Below are 17505 nucleotides of genomic sequence, written 5' to 3'. Positions count from 1 at the left end.
CATTAAATTTAAAGGATTAGACTAAAAATTTGATGTAAATTTGAAAGACTAAACACATAGTTTACCCGGTTAATTATTATTTTCGTTGAGATTTAACATACTTAGTTTAACACAAAGTTCATAAGAGTGATTTTTATATTTAAAATATCATATATTATTCATAATGGGGACGGTTTATTACGCACCCAAAAGTACATCAAATTTAATACAATGCCCGACTGGTTAGCTAACCGATTGAGATAGTAATAAAACATGCTTTTGGTTCTTGTGTCATTTTTTTCCCTTATTCACATGAGAGGCATGTGAATTTTAAACTTAGAATGTAAATAACTTTGAAATAAGTTTTATTGTTAACTCGAATGATCAAATAAATGGCATAACAAATTATATTTATTAATAAAATAAATATTTAAAAACAAAACAAAACAAATAAGTAGAATGAATTAATAATTAGCACCCCGTATCATTTTTCTTGCACATCAAATACACTTTATGCTATTTTTTAATTACATCTAATGCTTTAATTTTATTTATAATTTAGGATGTTAGATATAATAAAAATAAGATTGTAATGCTGCAAACATCAAAAAAATATTATTAAGATGCTAGATCATCGTAAATAATAAAATTAATGTGTTGGATGTTGCTTTTTCCAATAAAAGCATGCAGCCCAACCACCGAACCGTTTGGTTAGTGGTATGGGTGGGTGTGTGTGGGGTGTGTGGGTAGGGGTTCGATCCCCTCTCTTGTAACCGAAAGCATGCAGCCCAAGGCAAGTGATATCTATCAAATTCTTTGTTCAATCACTGCTTTCTGGAACTTATCTAGTATTAATTCTGACTAAAGTATATATTAGTTTTTTAAATTTATATTTAGTTTCAATTTAGTCATTTAGGTTTAAAAACATATTTTTAGTCCCTTTAAACTTAACGCTGTTACTTTACTAACAAACAATGTTAACTCAGTGATTTTAAAATGATGACACTATTTAAATGCTGATATATTAATTTTTAATTTAAAATAGATAAATTTAAAAATATTTTTAAATAAAATTTTCTTTTATGAACAATTTATATGCATTTTAGTTATTATGAAATAATATGTTTCCTTACTCTTATCATTTTGAACAATTTCCTAATAAATCTTCAATATTCATATTAAAAAAATTTAATATTATAATTATTTTAAGAATTAATGTTATTATTAACTTTTATACTAGATTCAATATGAGAATTTATCAAGCCAATCATAAAAATCAAAGTTACAATTTCAAATATTTTTAGTAATATTTTTTATGAAACTTAAGAGTAAATCTTATAGAACTACGTTAGAAAATTCGACCATAAGAAATAATTATGTTTGATGGCACCTTTAATTGGATTTATTTTAAATATTTTTAATTTATTATATTTTCAATTTAAATTAACATGTCAGATTTAAATGCTGATTCATTATTTTGAAATCACTGAGTTAGCATCTTACATTAGTGAGGTTAATGGTATTAAATTTAAGGAATTAAAAATATCTTTTAAATTTAAAGGATTAAGCTGAAATTTGATATAAGTTTAAAATGACAAAATATATAGTTTACCCGATTTATGACTAATATTTTCCGCTGAGATTTAAATACTTAGTTTAACACAGTTTATAAGAATGAAGTTTTATATTTAAAAATACCACATATTATTTATAATTGTACGCTTTATTACACACTCTCAAACGTACGTAGTAAATAGTACTAACTCTTCCATGGTAAGAAAGTTGAATAATTAAAAATTTTTGTAATTTTATAATTTTAACACACACACCACATCACACGTGTTGGCAATGTATATAAGCTAAGTACTGAAAATCTGGTCAACCAACGAATTAAGACAATGGTTCAAAAATTAGTGGTTTAAACTAGAGTTAATTCAGAGTTAAACTGATATATTTTAATTAAATTATATTATTATAATTTAAGTAAAAAGGCATTAATTAATTAAGTCACCAGAAAATAGAATATTCATATTTAAATCACATATAATCCAAAAAAATTACTAAAGCACAAATAAAATGAATTGATTTTTTTTCCTTTTTTTAAAATCAAAAGGATTTCATTTTAAGCTCAAATAAAGAGAGGGGGGGGGGGAATCTAAAATTTATCTCAATCAACCAGTCGACAACACTCTTAACTGGACTGCTCAGAAATTAGTTCGTTGGTTGATTAGTCTAGCCTGCCAAATCAGTTGGATTTTCATATCATGTATAGTCAAATGCATAATTGACTAGGGTAGGTTGTTACTGTAGTCATCGTCTGCTGTCCTCAAGTAGAACATGACCAATTCATCTTAATTGTATATGGAATTGTATTCAATATTTATTTAGGGGTGGAAGTCAATAATTTTGACAGTAATAGATTATTAATCTTGCACAATTTTTTTTTTTTTGTATATTGCATCTGGTATCCTGGTCAACTCCTTAGAAAATTACAAACCAGACTAATTCGGATCAGGTCAAATAAGATTTATATGGGCGGCGATCCTACCAACTATACTATTACATTCTCAAAAGATTGGACCTGTGACTTTTAGTTAAGTTGGAACAACTCTTACTAATTGATCCAAGTGCTTAACAGTTAAAAAAATCCTTTATATAAAGATATCTTTGTCTTAAAATTCATATAAACTTCTTTTGAAAATAAACAAAATAAATCATGCTTCATGGCAAAGGGATAAAAAAAGAAAAAGAAAAAAGAAAAAGCTATTCTAACACACACACACACGTTATGTGTCTTTTTCGAAACCTAATCAAAGTGTCTTCTAACAATGAGTAAGTTATTCCGGCTTAAAAAAAAAAAAAGTAACTGATAAAAGTTTACTTTAGATTTTTATTGAAATGATAAATTCATATTTTCTGTTAGGGAAGTTTATGTATTTTTTTGGAATTAAATAAGATATTCAAATCTAAGTGAATAAGAATGAGAATGTACTCCTTCTTTCTCTTAAATTCTCTCTTGCTCTCTCTCATTCCAAATTTCTCCTATATTTTCTTATTTTCATGACAATTCATGTATATATATGGATAAGGTGCATCCAACATTAAAAAATTTTTTTAGATATATATCCTAAGTTTTTTTTTACTACAATTTTAGACTGAATAACTTAGGGTGGTGGATGCATAAAAATAATTTAAAGTATGGATATACCTGAAAAAAATACTTTAAGATACTAAATGTACCAAATATAATTTAAGATGCTGAATTCACTTAAAAAATATTTCGAAGTATTGAATGAATTGGAAAATACTTTACGTGTAGTCAACCTTATTTTTAATAAAATCTAACAATTTCTTTTTTTTTTTTTTGTGTTAAAGAATTAAGAGGTGCATGCACCATAATAATGCACATTAATTAATTTAATACTAGTTTAATCAGGGGTCAAACAGGTGGGAAGAAGTGGAATAATTAGTGGATTGGATTCCAGGAGAGCTCCTGGTTTTTGGGAACTCAAATTCCCTCTTTCAATTCCGTTGGGCGCTTACTGTGGGCTCCACTCTACCCTCCTCCTAGGCCTTCTCAATTCTTTTATTTTCCCATTATCTTTATACATATTTTAATTTAATAACTATGATTATTATATAATTAATCCCAAAGCTTCTTTATTAACGCGTTTGTTCCCTTCACAATTCTAATCCTATTTAGGGGGTGTTTGTAAACCAAAATCATGGTTTCAAATCACTTTTCCGCAAAACGAGGTACCTCCTCCACATATTTACTTCGTAATCCGTAAAGCACTTCTGAAACCATGGTTTAAGCTTCTATCCAAACACCATCTTTAAAAACCTTTACCTGTTTCATCTAAATAAGTAAGATATTACTTTATTAACTCTTCCCCCAATTTTTAATAATTTTTTTTACCCCTATTTAAAATATATGCTTTTCTAAAAAAATACATTAACAAAACTATAAACTGGGACAAAATTATACTTTCATAAAGAAATTAAATTTAATGAGATGACTTGTACTAAGCAAAAAACAAAACTCACTCTGTTCTCTTAGGAGTACCTATATTTAAATAGAAAACTTTCATATTTGTATTACATTCTTTCTTATAGTTAATGATTTTTTTTTGTCAATATCTTGTAGTTATGATTTTGAATACGGGTGATATTGCAAAAAAACTTAATTAATACTACTTTCAGTCTTTAATATAATACCTTATTTGATTTTTATTTTGGTCCTAAATATAAGATCCAAATTCACTTTGTCTCTCTATTATGTATTTTTTTTCAAAATAATCCTTCTAACAATAATAGTTCTAGTCAATATACTTGATAAGTAAGAATATTTTCGAAAAGACAATACATATTTGTTGCAAATAACTAACTTAACTTCTTGTTTTAATCTCCTCAAATTAATCAACTAGCTTAATTAGGATTAGTATTTTGCTAAGAGGCTTATAGTGAGAATTATCTATCGCTTTTATAAGTATTTCTCACAAGCATGACGTCCTAGAACAATTGTTCCTTCCTTCCTCCCTTCCTTTTTCAAGTGATTAATATATCGAATGACAATTTGGAGTCCACTTGCATTTGTTTGATTCATCAACAGGGCACAGCCAAAAACTCAAGCAAGTGGGATGAATATTAGTAGCACCTAGCAATGTGGGTTGAAATTTCAACTTTTATGTTAACAGTTTAGTTAGAAATTGTCTCTTATTGTTCCCTTTCAAAATATAAGATAAACTTTGTTGGATGGTTTTGTTTTTATAATATAACATTTACTTTTACCTGAACATTTAATGATTTTTTTAAATTTTATTCCTAATATATATTCTTTTTTATTTTTTGATTCATTTATTACATCTTCTATTTATCCTTCTCGATAATAAGGGTATATTTTGGAAAAAAAAAAATACTGCTTTCCATATTTTATTGTTTTAGACTAATTTTAACTAATTTTTTAATAAAAATAAATAGATAATTTATCTTATATTTTAAACCGGATGGAATTTGTTTGCCGAGCATATTCTTTGTGCCTGGAAAAAAAAAATACTAGTAGTGTGGGCCCTGAAGAATAATCCACTAAACTCAAAAAAGATGGGATTGGTTGTGAATAATACAGCACATTCTAAAGTGGTTATACCATGTCACGCCTCACTTGTCACCGATCACGCTTGAATGAAGTCTCAAATTTAAGCCCAACATTAATATATATATATATATATATTGTATAAAAAAACTAGGTTGGCCATTTGAATAGAGTTTATAGTTGGTCTTTATTTTACTATTTGTTCAGGATTGTTTATCCTATTATTTACTCTATATGCCTCTTGGGTCTCTAAAGATAGGGTGTCCTAACCATCCAACAGCTATTCCATCCCCATTGTCCATTGTGCCCAAGTTTAGTTTTCACCTTAGTCCTTATCAATTCAGAACAGAAATAGACAATGCATCTTTTTTCAAAATGCTTAATCCCAAGGGAAAGACTTCCTCTCTAGTAGAAAAGAGGAGCAATCATCTCAAAGAGTGTGGTAAGAGGAGAATTTTCGTTAGCCTTATCTGGACTAAAGCCTTGTGTATTAGACTAAGTTAGCTTGGTTTGGTTCAGCTAACAGCCCCAAGTGGTATCAAAAACACAGCTTCCCAAAAGTCATCACTGGTATTAGTCTGGAGGATCCGTAGTTAGCTAAACCGAACCAAGCTAACTTAGTCTGATACCCAAAGCTTTAGTCTAAGTAAGATCACTTATTCTCAACTCATCAAAGGGCCACGTTAGGACTCTTGGGGAAAAAAAAAGGAATATCTCGGATTTGGTAATATTTTTTTAAAAAAATATTATTTATTTTTTATTTGGTATATTGGGGCAGACCCCACCATTCGATATTTGCAACCAACTAGTTTGAATTTATGGGGTGACTGTGTGGTTTAATAGATTACCTCATTTACCCATAAGTATTTTCCTCAAGAAAGGGGGAATATACCATATTCAACCAAATAATCAAAGAATTATGAGGTTGGACCGGATAAATTTGACCCCCCCAGCTAATAAAATATTGGGGTTATGTATTGATAAATTCCCAATACACCAAAAAAAAGGGGTTTTTGAAAAATAAAAAAGAAATGTCTTGCATGACATGATCTTCTTTTTTTTGTTGTTGGTTTTTTTTAAGGACCTTCTTTCCACCTGTACCTGTGGATCCAGGTGGACTAGACAGGCCCATATTCTCATTTCCAACATCCGACTTCACCCACTAAGCTTCTCAAGGAAGGATTTGTCATGCACACATTAGGAAACAAAATTATAATCCCATATCCCATATTGCCCATCAAGCTATTATCCTAATCACTCTGCTTTTAAATATAAATAAATTTTAATTAACTTGCACAGTTTAAAAAAGTTAGCTTGTCATAATACTTATGTCCCCAATTAAAAATTTTGAGATGTCGGAGCTTTCAAGCTTAATAATACTACGTGTCTCTTTAAGTATTTATTAAGTGAGATTGCAAATTTAAGTGTGAGGTTGTGAGTTTGATGCTCTATGAGCATGATGGGGTGAAGGATGATTAAAAAAAAAGAAGTTTTGAGATAAAATGTCCTTGTAATTGATATTTAACTGTTTTTCCCCTGTTTTTATGATGCTCATTTAATAAAGAGTACTAGTAGTTAATAAGACACAAATATTTGGTTAACTTACATTTTAATTTATAGCTTCCTAGATGTCTCGTGTTTATCTCTTTTTACAAATTATGAACACAATTTAAAAGAAAAAATTGTTTGAATGTGAATATTAATATTTGGCTTGGTCAGAGATGAGAGACAATTTGTTTTTCGACTTGTGGAAGACAATTTGAGTGATGAGTACAGTGTGAGAAAATTTGGCCTTATCTCTCTCTCTCTCTCTCTCTCTCTCTCTGGTGAAAGACCATCTTTCTCTTTGTAATTCAAATTTGAGTTACAGTTATTTACAGGACGAATATGCTACTTCCAATTTACATGTTGTGCTATTTCCAATTCACCAGATTTCCCGCCAACTTAAAAAGTTTCTTCACAGTTCACTTCATTTAATTTGGCTAAAAAAGAATTTTACCTAATAAAAAAAGGAGAAAATCATAAAAAACGGTGAAAATAAAAAATGTAAATCAAGACCCGTTACAAGATTTATATAGATTTGACAACAATTGAATAAAAAATGACAACAAATTTTTTGACAAAATACCTTATTTGTGTTTTCATAATTTTTATGGTTTTTTTTCTCGCGATTTTTCTAAAAAATAATCACAAGATAACTTATGTTGAAAGTGTTGATCAAATTGACCCATCTGGTTAATACATTTAAGAAAAAAAGCAATGCAGAAGAATTAGATTTGTACACAAGATTCACAGCTCCCTTAATACATATTATTTAGTTTTTTCACTTTATTTTTGTGACTGCAAAATACGGGATGGATTGCCATTAAATTTTACAATATATTTAATGATTCCTTGGATAATTGAAGGATAAATTTTTTTGTAGTCATGCAGACATGACATAAGATAAAAATTGACACAATATCTGATTGTGTATGATCCATGTATTATAATTACACTTTTGGCCCCTCTTGCGAGAAGTATAAATATACACTCTCCGATCTTTAATATAAGAGTTACTTAACTAATTTGAATATAAAAAAATTAAATTAATTACTTAATTATAATAAATGTCACGTGCATGTGTAACGATATATCATACATTAGCTTATAAGTTAGGTAAATTAGTTCATGAAAAAAATGATAAATATAAAACAAAAAATAAATTAAGATTTTATATTTAAATCAAATTCAAGTGCTATTAATTGATATCATAATTTTTTTTGTGAAGTTATTTTTGTTAAATGGTAAATTAGTTATTTTTGTGAAGTTAGAGGATTCAAGTGCTATTAATTGATATCATAATTTAAAAAAAAAAGTGATCTCTCTACATATAGATTACTCCTCTGGTCCAATTGACAAGGTACTTTTAGCATATTTCACACAAACTAAGGAAAACCTTAAAATGTATTAACTCTTCATTAAAATATAAAAAAAATTTCAACTTTACTCATATTTAATATATGTTGCTTTCAAAAGAGATAACTACCTATACTATAATAAATAAAGGATAAAATAGTATATTCATATTGAAAATTTAATGTTAGGCCATTAGAACGAAGGTCTAGGATTTTGTCCTTGTTAGACAAGAGTAATTGCTTTGCATCTTCATGGCATATCTTTTTTAGGTCACTCCAAATATATCCTTCAAACCAGATCTTGGCAGTGAAATCTGCATCTTCAATATGGAAAGCCCCTACTTTATTTTTTGGATTAGAAGAAAGGAATAAAGCTCAAAGAAGACAATGAAAACTCATGGACATACAGATAAATACTCCTTCTCTTAATACTGCCTCTATCCTCTCTACACTCGTATCTCTTCAAACCCTGTTCTGTCACAATAATGTCATCATTATAAAATATCTCAGTAAGCTCAAATAAACATATCAGTAAGATATTTAAAATATCTTGAGTGGTTCTGGATGAATGATGAGGCGATATGATTGAGAGAGAAGGAAAAGGAAAAAAAGAAAAGAAAAGAAAAAAAGAATAAAGGAGATAGGATATATAATTCTACTTCTTTTATCTTTCTTCATTTTGCTAAGGAAGGGCGACACGCGCGTATGGTCAACAACCCAACAAAAGATATAAGAGACTGTCAGATGAAAACTACATTTCCAAATTCCATTCATATGTGTTCATATATGTATTTTTATGTTTCCTTCATATTTCTTTGCCCTTTTTATATCTTACTATTTACAGAAATAAGGTGTTCATTTTCAACTACTATTTCTGGTCCTGAACGTAAGAACTAGTTGACTAATTTGAATAAATTAAAAAAATTTGTTGAGTTAGTTATTTGTAATAATTAGATGTTATCTTCTTTAAAATATCCTTACTAATTATGTATTAGTTAAAATTACAATTTAATTAGACATTTAACAGGTATAACTACTACAATGACTACTTTAAAAAAATGAATAAATGTGAGAAATAAAGTTAATTGGGATTTTATATTTAATACTTAATTAAAAGTCAAATTAACTCTTATATTAAAAAAAAAGTAGTATCACGCAACACAGTTTCGATTTTTTTAGTTAAAACGAAAGTACCAAATCCAGTCCAGCATAAATTGTGCATTAGATTGATCTAATACAGAAAAAGCTTTTAACATTAGCTAAAGGGCTTTTAGCATCAGTTATAGGAGAGATGTGCAGTCAGTAATCAAACGACCTAATTTTATCAGCATTTTACATTGAGAAAAAAGGTGGTAAAAAGTTACTTTCCACTTCTGTTATACAAGGTAATTGACATAGAAAGTAAAGTTTCCATGCCGATGTAGAAAGTGACTTTTTGAATGCACTTGGATTTATTTTTCAAAATTCTAAATCCTTACAAGATAATGAGGATTTAAATTAGACGCACTAATGTGTTTAACTAAAATTTAAAAAATGCATCTTATACACTTTGAAGTTATATATTAATTTCACAATTAAGCCTAATTAATTTAGCATGAAATATAATTTTTATTAACTTAAAACCTGTGACTTTGATATAAACCTTCTCCAAAGAGCCAAATCAAGGACAACCATTAGTTCTAACAATGACAAGAGGCATTAAACTAGAGCAATGAATGATATACGTGAGTGAAGAAGACATGGTCACAAATTCCATGAGAGGCCAATATACACTAAACCCTGCCGCACCAAGAAAAAATATCAACTCCACCACCATCACACATTTTAACTTTGTTCCATATCCAAAAAGATAAGATTATGGACCTTTCCTCCACGTGGCACTCCCACACTGGTCCATCACGATAAGGCTGTTCTTCACAAACTTTCATTCTCGTGTGGCCATGGTGAGAGTAATGTCATCACCTCCGTTATCCAACGGTCAAGTTTTTACAGATTCAGAGCCCTTCATTTTCAAACCCTTGGATTAGAGACATCCAAAGTTAAGCATTATAAATAGGCAATTCAAGCTCAAGCTTTTTCATCAAAGTACTGAAGTACTAGTATAATAAACTAGCAGCTAAGGAAAAAAGCAGAACGAAATGGCTTCTTCTGTGCTCTCTTCTGCCGCCGTCACCACCATCACTCCCGCCCAGACCAACAAGGTTGGCGCCTTCACCGGCCTCAAGGCAGGCTCCGGCTTACCCGTGAGCAAGAAGACCAACACCGACATTACCTCCATTGCTAGCAATGGTGGAAGAGTAAGCTGCATGCTGGTAAGAGCATATCCCCACAAGAGAAATTGTACACAATACACTTCAAATTGCTTTCATCTGTTATTATAATTGGGGGAAAAAAGGAAGAAAACTTACACAAAAGTGTCTGTGAAAAAAAAAAAAAAACCAGGTGTGGCCCCCACTTGGCAAGAAGAAGTTTGAGACTCTCTCCTACCTCCCACCTCTCTCCCCTGAATCTTTGTTGAAGGAAGTCGACTACCTTCTGAGGAACGGATGGGTTCCTTGCTTGGAGTTCCAAGTTGACGTAAGTTTTCTCGCATTTCTCTTGTGTTTATTAAGTTTTATGTTGAGATGAGAATAAAGTTGGGGTAAAGAAGAAGACATATGTAGATAAAAAGAAAATTGTGTGGAAATTTGCAGTACCCATTTGTGTACCGTGACAACCACAAGTCACCAGGATACTATGATGGAAGATACTGGACAATGTGGAAGCTGCCCATGTTTGGATGCACAGACCCAACTCAGGTGTTGAAGGAGCTTGAGGAGGCCAAGAAGGAGTACCCCCGGGCTCACGTCAGAATCATTGGATTTGACAGCTTTCGCCAAGTGCAGTGCATCAGCTTCATCGCCTACAGGCCACCACCACAATAAATTCTCTGATCACTTTGTTCTGCAAAAACCCAGTCGGTTATTGTATTGCTGAATTCCCATTTGTTGTTTTTTGTATGGCACTATAAATCATCCTATGCTTTTGGTTTGTGTTTACCGGATTTTCACTGGAAAAGAACATTTGGATGAGATCTTTTATATATATGAATAACCATTTGCTTGCTTAATCACATCCCATTATACATATATGTTTATCCATTATCCTTTTCTGGGTTGAAATCATGGGCATTTTAGATTATCATTGTGAAATTGAACGGCCACCTCGTGCATTCAAGGGTTGAAAAGTAGAACAAGAAAAGGACTAGGTGGAAAACAGCCAAGTAGACAAATTTTACTGAGCTCAAAGATCTAAAGACACAAAGTCCTCCTCATATGTATATATTGTTGATTGGTTTTATATCTATCTACACATCTATATATATAACATAAATCATAAGAAGCCGCGTAATTTATAAATATAAACAATGTGCCTTTGTAAAAACTAGCCTACATTATAGTTATAGTTATATACGTGATATTGTTAGGAATCTGTGATGGAAAAAACAAGCTTTCTCAGGATCAGCCTAATGCCCATAGCTTTGGGAATGTAATTCATTTTCTGTTTCTCAAAGAAATGAAGGAATTTAGAAGTAAATCAGAATCAATTAGCCCCAAAATCTGAGCATGTTTATGAAATCTTCCCCTACGTACAGTCCGAATATTCTACAAGAAGCAGTACTTTTGTTCTATGTTTGAACTTGGAATCATCAAAACTGACAAAACAGGGCCAGTTTGGCATGCTGAAACTGAAAATGCAGGGATCGAAATGAAAATGAATCCAGAATTTTGCATGTTTGGTTTGAATTAGGCTTCCATATGAAATTGAATTCTATCAAAATGGGCGGAATTGGATTCCAATGAGATGGGTTCCACAGAAGTAACAAAATTCCTATTTCAAAACTACACAACCTCTTTCGATAACCCTGACCCCTCACTTACATTTTTGACGGCATCGACCTCCGACCTCAAAATCCATCGGCTTCGCCAGCAAAGAGATTGGAGAACGAGGATTGTATGATGATGATAGGGTCTGATGATGACAATGGATGAGAGAACCAAAGACGATTTTCGAGGCAGCGAACCATTCTTGATCTCATGGTCTTCGTGAGATCAAGCTGAAAACTCGCTTGGATTTGATGCGTTTTTTTCTGTAGAATCTAATTATAATATGCTTTTTGGAGCTATGGATTTACCTGCAAATTTGCAATACACGAGTTCGAATGGGTATCTAGATTCAGACAAAGTCTTGATTTTGAAAGTGAGTGAATCAACAAAGCTCACTTCTTCTTCGTCGCTGTCGCCTTCACCACCTGCGACGGCTTCTCCTCTGCCCCGGGCGATTTTCTTGTTCGTCAACCTCACTTATGACTAACCCAGCATTTCTCAATCTCAAGCCCTTTTTTTCCCAGAAAAACTGTATCGGTCTACCAGTACTGTACCGTATTAAAAAAGATAAATTTAATAGAAATAAAATTAAAAAAGTCATTAATTACCCTATAAATGAAAATTTTCTCTTATGAAGGACTTGCGCATAGGATTAAGGTGGGTGGCGCATAGATTTGAATTTGCCCCGTTGATGCTTGAGTGTTTGGCCGCATGGCCGAGCAGATAGTGGCTCAATTCATCTGTCTTTTTTTTCTTCCCAATTTCTTGTGAATAGGGGTATTTTGGTATTTTAACTTAAATATATACTACCTCCGGATAAGACCCTGTTTGACTTTTTATTTGGTCCTAATTATAAGACCCCAATCCATTTTGTCTCTCATATTTATGCATTTTTTTTCAAGATAATCCTTCTAATAATGATAGTTCTAGCCAATATACTTAATTAGCAAGGATATTTTAGGAATGACAACACTTATTTATTACAAATAACTAACTTAACTTGCTTCTTTAATCTCCTTAAATAAGTCAACTGGGTCTTATAATTAGGATCGGAGGTAGTATTATGAATAAAATTTATTCAATAATTCCATGTTTAAAAAATTCATTTCTGTTCGTAGGGGAAGAAAATTTAAATCACCACCTCTGGTGGCCTGTATATGCCCTTAGGAGTCGCACTAGCAATGAACTCAAAGTTGCAAATCTCATACCGCATATTCCCTTTAATTGCAATCATCAGGAATGGAGCACCCCTTCAATTGCTAACTCTATTATAAAAACTAATGATAATCATAGGAAATGTCTCCAATCTTCTGTTTCATTTCATGGCGCTCAAGATTCATTTTGAAATTTTTTATGGTGACTCTCACTTTCTTATAAGCAACTCATTCTAACATGAAAGTTCTTACATAACTTTCTGATCTCCCAACTGGTAATCTTTTTGGATGTAATACTAAAGAATTCATGGATCTCATATTTTTGCTTTGCCTGTATATTCATGCTGTATGGTTTGGATGCTTTTCAATTATAACTTTTCAAACTTACCTCAAAGCTACCTTCATATATCACCCTTATCAATGGCATAAGGGAAATATTGCTCTGCATGAGGGGAAAATAGGGCACTTCAAGCTGTCATTTGGAAAATTCTGAGCTCAATATCTTTTTCATTTTTAGCCTCTCACTGTAGTAAGGACACTAGTTGTTTTTCTGCATTTGGCGTTCCTCTCTTGTCAACCATCGATTTATGCAGCTGGTCTAAAATTTTATCTAAAAGGAAACCAAAAAAAAGCAGACTTCTTGCCTTGTCATAATATGCTTTGATGGATCTCCTCTCCTGAAATTTGTTTGCACAAGGAAGTTTGCTAATCCTGCAGTGCAACAAAACTACAAAAAGAAAACTACAACGAACTAATTAATCTATAGAATTAATGCAAAACGGGAAAAGCTTTGGAGACAAGCTTATGAGGAGCTCCAAGCTAGTTCAGAAACAAGAAACACGTAAATCCTCAACCTGAGGAGGAAATTTGAATATGAAGATGAATAATGTTGAAATATCAGATCAAAGGTAGCAGAAAAAAATATTGGTTAGTCTTTCTGAAGATTTTAAAGCTTAAACAATCTGCCACAAGCAACTTGCCAAAGCTTATTGATAAGTATCATGACACAGATTAGGAACACAAGTCAGAAAAACAAATACATAGAAATGTCCTTTGTTGCCAGCAACGTACGCAAAGTTCATAATATTTCTCATGTGAGAAGTCTAGTTAAGATAAAGCACTGTCCATAGAACTTCTTATCCAATGAACAAAAATTCAGAAGCTTTGTTGATGGATAGTGGTTGTACGGTTCACATGACATTTGACTTCAGCCTATTCAAGAAAACCGAAAAGTCAAACATCTTAAGGGTTCAAACGAGGAAATGGAAACAACTTGATTGAAAAGGCAAAAGGACCATCTTTATTAACACAAGGAAGGTACACAACTTAGCCTATCAGTAGGATGATGGATTTTCAAATGGTCAATCACAAAGTAACTGGAATGCTGCTACTTAATCACACAGACCTCGGTGGTCCTACAGAAGTCTTGCCAGTAGGAGGATGCTAGTAATTTGCACGCTTCATTTATAATTGACCAAGGATATATTGGGTTCATGTCTCAAAATACAATCCTTTAGTCCTCAATGGTCTTTTTCCCTTCAAAATTCCAATTCATATGAGAAGATAAGAAGGAAAAGGATGTTGCATTGTCCTCTTGTAATGTTGAAGAACAAATAACTGAGGTTCTTGCAGAAGGCCATACCTAAGATCAGATTTAACAGCTAAGAGAAAAGGCCAAGGGTTTCCTCTAGCTGGGTTTTGTTCTGGACAAGGCTTCTTACAATGCATGAAGATGTTGAACAAAGTATGGTTTCTGTCATAACCTTATCTAAAGTAGTGTTTTTGCTCTGATTAGGTTGTCAACAGTGCGGGGAAAACCTTGTTTAAAGGAGTTCAGTGAGGAAAGTTGGTGACTTACAGAATCTAAAATCCATTTTTGTGAGACTAATTTACTGCAGAGAAGCTAATGTTGTCTGTATATTCCATTCCAGTGTTCCTCGCATAGAAACAAAAATAATCTACTCTCACATAGCAGCCCAAGGTCCAGTTTTTTTGTCCTTTTACTTTCTTCTTCTGTTTCTTGTGTTAGATAAAGAGTAAGTATTGAAGAAGTAAGTTTTGAATGTTTAAAGTAACATGTAAACATCTCTTCATTAAATTATCGGATTCTCTTCATTTAAGAGAGAAAAATGACTTGTTTTAAATGGCCTTCCTTTGTCCAATTTATTTCTATTTAACAGATTTGGGTAGATATATCAATTGGATGGCCAAAATTTGTTCAAATTGAACATAATCTTCCAGTTTCAAAGAGGACATTCGGCAGGAAAGACCAAACTAGCTAACAAGGGATATGGTGCATTTCTAATCAGAGGCTGCTTTATGGGCAAAGCTATATTGGTTTTGGTTGAATAATAAGCTCACGGAGTTCAGTAAAAGATGGTATGAATGGCTTGGAGAATGGATAGAGAGACTGTGAAGCTGGTTGACAGATATTTTCTGCAGAATCATGCCATCCAGTTTCACATGGTTGAACTTTCACTAAGTTCCATACCTGAAAATCACTCAAATCTTGTTTTATCTTTTACAAGAAAAAGCACTGCTTTCATTGAATGACTTCAAATTCTGCCGAGAAAAATGAGAGAGGAAAAAATCATTACAACAAGACAAAGCTACAGCTCAGCAGAAACAAAATGAAAAACATTCTCTCTTGAAGAAAACAGCTTCTCATCTAGTGAACGTCCACTGCGAAGCTATTTTCTTTTTCCATGTTCACATTTTTGCTTCTTCAATTTGCAGATTACTGAGATTTCTCAGTTAATTCCTTATGTTTGAGCCGGCACCCCATGTACTTTGATGTTTACAATGAGTTAGGAACTTGTACTGCACTAAAATTTCGTGAAAGGGATAGCTGCAACTTGCTACTGTGTCATTAATCCAAGCAAAATCTGGTTAGCACGTATTGGAAAGAAAGGATGAAAGATAAATGAAAACATCTTCAAATATCTGACAAGAGATGAGAGACTGTCAGATAAAATGGTTCTTTATTTACCTGTCAACTGCAGAAAAGCCAAAGCTTGGTTAATGATCACTGTTACTATCAAAGTTTACCGCAAAAAAATGACGGAGGGTTTAACTTCACTGAAACCTTACCATATTTCTTGAGAAGGGATGGTCACAAATTGGCTGAGGAACGAAAAAGTATCAAACTTCACCACCATCACACGTTCACTCTGTCCTTTGGAAAGGGATAAGATTAGGGAGCTTCGTCCACGTGGCATGCCATAGTGGTGCCTAACGATAAGGCTAACGTTCAGAAAACTTCCACTCTCGTGTGGTCATAATGCGAGTAATGTCACCTTCTCCGCCATCCAACCGTTAATTTTTTGCAAATCAAGAGCCTCCCGTTTTCAAGCCATAGGATTGGAAATACAGAAATCAAGCCATTATATAACAGGCTCAAGCTGAAGCTTTTCCATCTCTCACTCTGTGTAATAGAGTACTAATATAGTAACTAGTAGCAAGGAAAAAGGAGAAGGAAATGGCTTCCTCTGTGCTCTCTTCCGCCGCCGTCACCACCATCACTCCCGCCCAGACCAACAAGGTCGGCGCCTTCACCGGCCTCAAGGCAGGCTCCGGCTTACCCGTGAGCAAGAAGACCAACACCGACATCACCTCCATTGCTAGCAATGGTGGAAGAGTAAGCTGCATGCTGGTAAGAGCATATCCCCACAAGAGAAATTGACACAATACACTTCAAATTGCTTTCATCTGTTATTATAATTGGGGGGAAAAAGGGAAGAAAACTTACACAAAAGTGTCTGTGAAAAAAAAAAAAAAACCAGGTGTGGCCCCCACTTGGCAAGAAGAAGTTTGAGACTCTCTCCTACCTCCCACCTCTCTCCGCTGAATCTTTGTTGAAGGAAGTCGACTACCTTCTGAGGAACGGATGGGTTCCTTGCTTGGAGTTCCAAGTTGACGTAAGTTTTCTCGCATTTCTCTTGTGTTTATTAAGTTTTATGTTGAGATGAGAATAAAGTTGGGGTAAAGAAGAAGACATATGTAGATAAAAAGAAAATTGTGTGGAAATTTGCAGTACCCATTTGTGTACCGTGACAACCACAAGTCACCAGGATACTATGATGGAAGATACTGGACAATGTGGAAGCTGCCCATGTTTGGATGCACAGACCCAACTCAGGTGTTGAAGGAGCTTGAGGAGGCCAAGAAGGAGTACCCCCGGGCTCACGTCAGAATCATTGGATTTGACAGCTTTCGCCAAGTGCAGTGCATCAGCTTCATCGCCTACAGGCCACCACCACAATAAATTCCCTGACTTGGTCTCTGAAACCAATTATATCATCCTTCTACTTTTGTTGGATTCTGTCTATTTGAATTGTACTTAATCATTGTAACAACGTTTTCCCCTTCCTGTTCTTGTTTTCTTTTTCGTGGTGTTATCATGTCATCCTATGTCTTTGTATCATGTATTTCGGATTTCCTGTTGAAATGAAAGTACGAGACCTAATGAATAAGTATTTTCTCTCTTCCCCATTTGCTTCAGAATCCACATTGTTCAT

The 17505-nt window shown here is 32.8% G+C and overlaps 2 protein-coding genes and 3 long non-coding RNA genes across 5 annotated transcripts; 2 read left to right on the top strand and 3 right to left on the bottom strand.

Moving 5' to 3' along the window:
• Positions 1-933: 933 nt before the first annotated feature.
• Positions 934-10157, bottom strand: LOC114746746 (uncharacterized). Its single transcript, XR_003740305.1, has 4 exons — positions 10079-10157; positions 8419-8426; positions 5689-5693; positions 934-943 (listed from the first exon to the last, which is right to left on the bottom strand). It is a non-coding gene; the product is annotated as an uncharacterized LOC114746746 (long non-coding RNA).
• On the top strand, positions 10085-17477 carry LOC114746745 (ribulose bisphosphate carboxylase small chain, chloroplastic-like). The gene is made up of 4 exons (XM_028935024.1): positions 10085-10280; positions 10411-10545; positions 10662-10892; positions 17253-17477. Exons 1-3 carry the CDS (start codon positions 10107-10109, stop codon positions 10890-10892), a joined length of 540 nt encoding a protein of 179 aa, XP_028790857.1. The 5' UTR covers positions 10085-10106; the 3' UTR covers positions 17253-17477.
• Positions 10959-12320, bottom strand: LOC114746747 (uncharacterized). The gene is made up of 2 exons (XR_003740306.1): positions 11889-12320; positions 10959-11695 (listed from the first exon to the last, which is right to left on the bottom strand). It is a non-coding gene; the product is annotated as an uncharacterized LOC114746747 (long non-coding RNA).
• LOC114746748 (uncharacterized) lies at positions 15421-16144 on the bottom strand. Its single transcript, XR_003740307.1, has 2 exons — positions 15978-16144; positions 15421-15849 (listed from the first exon to the last, which is right to left on the bottom strand). It is a non-coding gene; the product is annotated as an uncharacterized LOC114746748 (long non-coding RNA).
• Positions 16389-17471, top strand: LOC114746744 (ribulose bisphosphate carboxylase small chain, chloroplastic). The gene is made up of 3 exons (XM_028935023.1): positions 16389-16640; positions 16771-16905; positions 17022-17471. Exons 1-3 carry the CDS (start codon positions 16467-16469, stop codon positions 17250-17252), a joined length of 540 nt encoding a protein of 179 aa, XP_028790856.1. The 5' UTR covers positions 16389-16466; the 3' UTR covers positions 17253-17471.
• Positions 17478-17505: the final 28 nt, after the last annotated feature.

Source organism: Neltuma alba, unplaced genomic scaffold (genome assembly GCF_004799145.2).
Source record: "Neltuma alba isolate B1F8T4 unplaced genomic scaffold, ASM479914v2 tig00005089_pilon, whole genome shotgun sequence".
Taxonomy (NCBI): domain Eukaryota; kingdom Viridiplantae; phylum Streptophyta; class Magnoliopsida; order Fabales; family Fabaceae; genus Neltuma; species Neltuma alba.
This window is presented reverse-complemented; position numbering and strand designations above follow the sequence as displayed.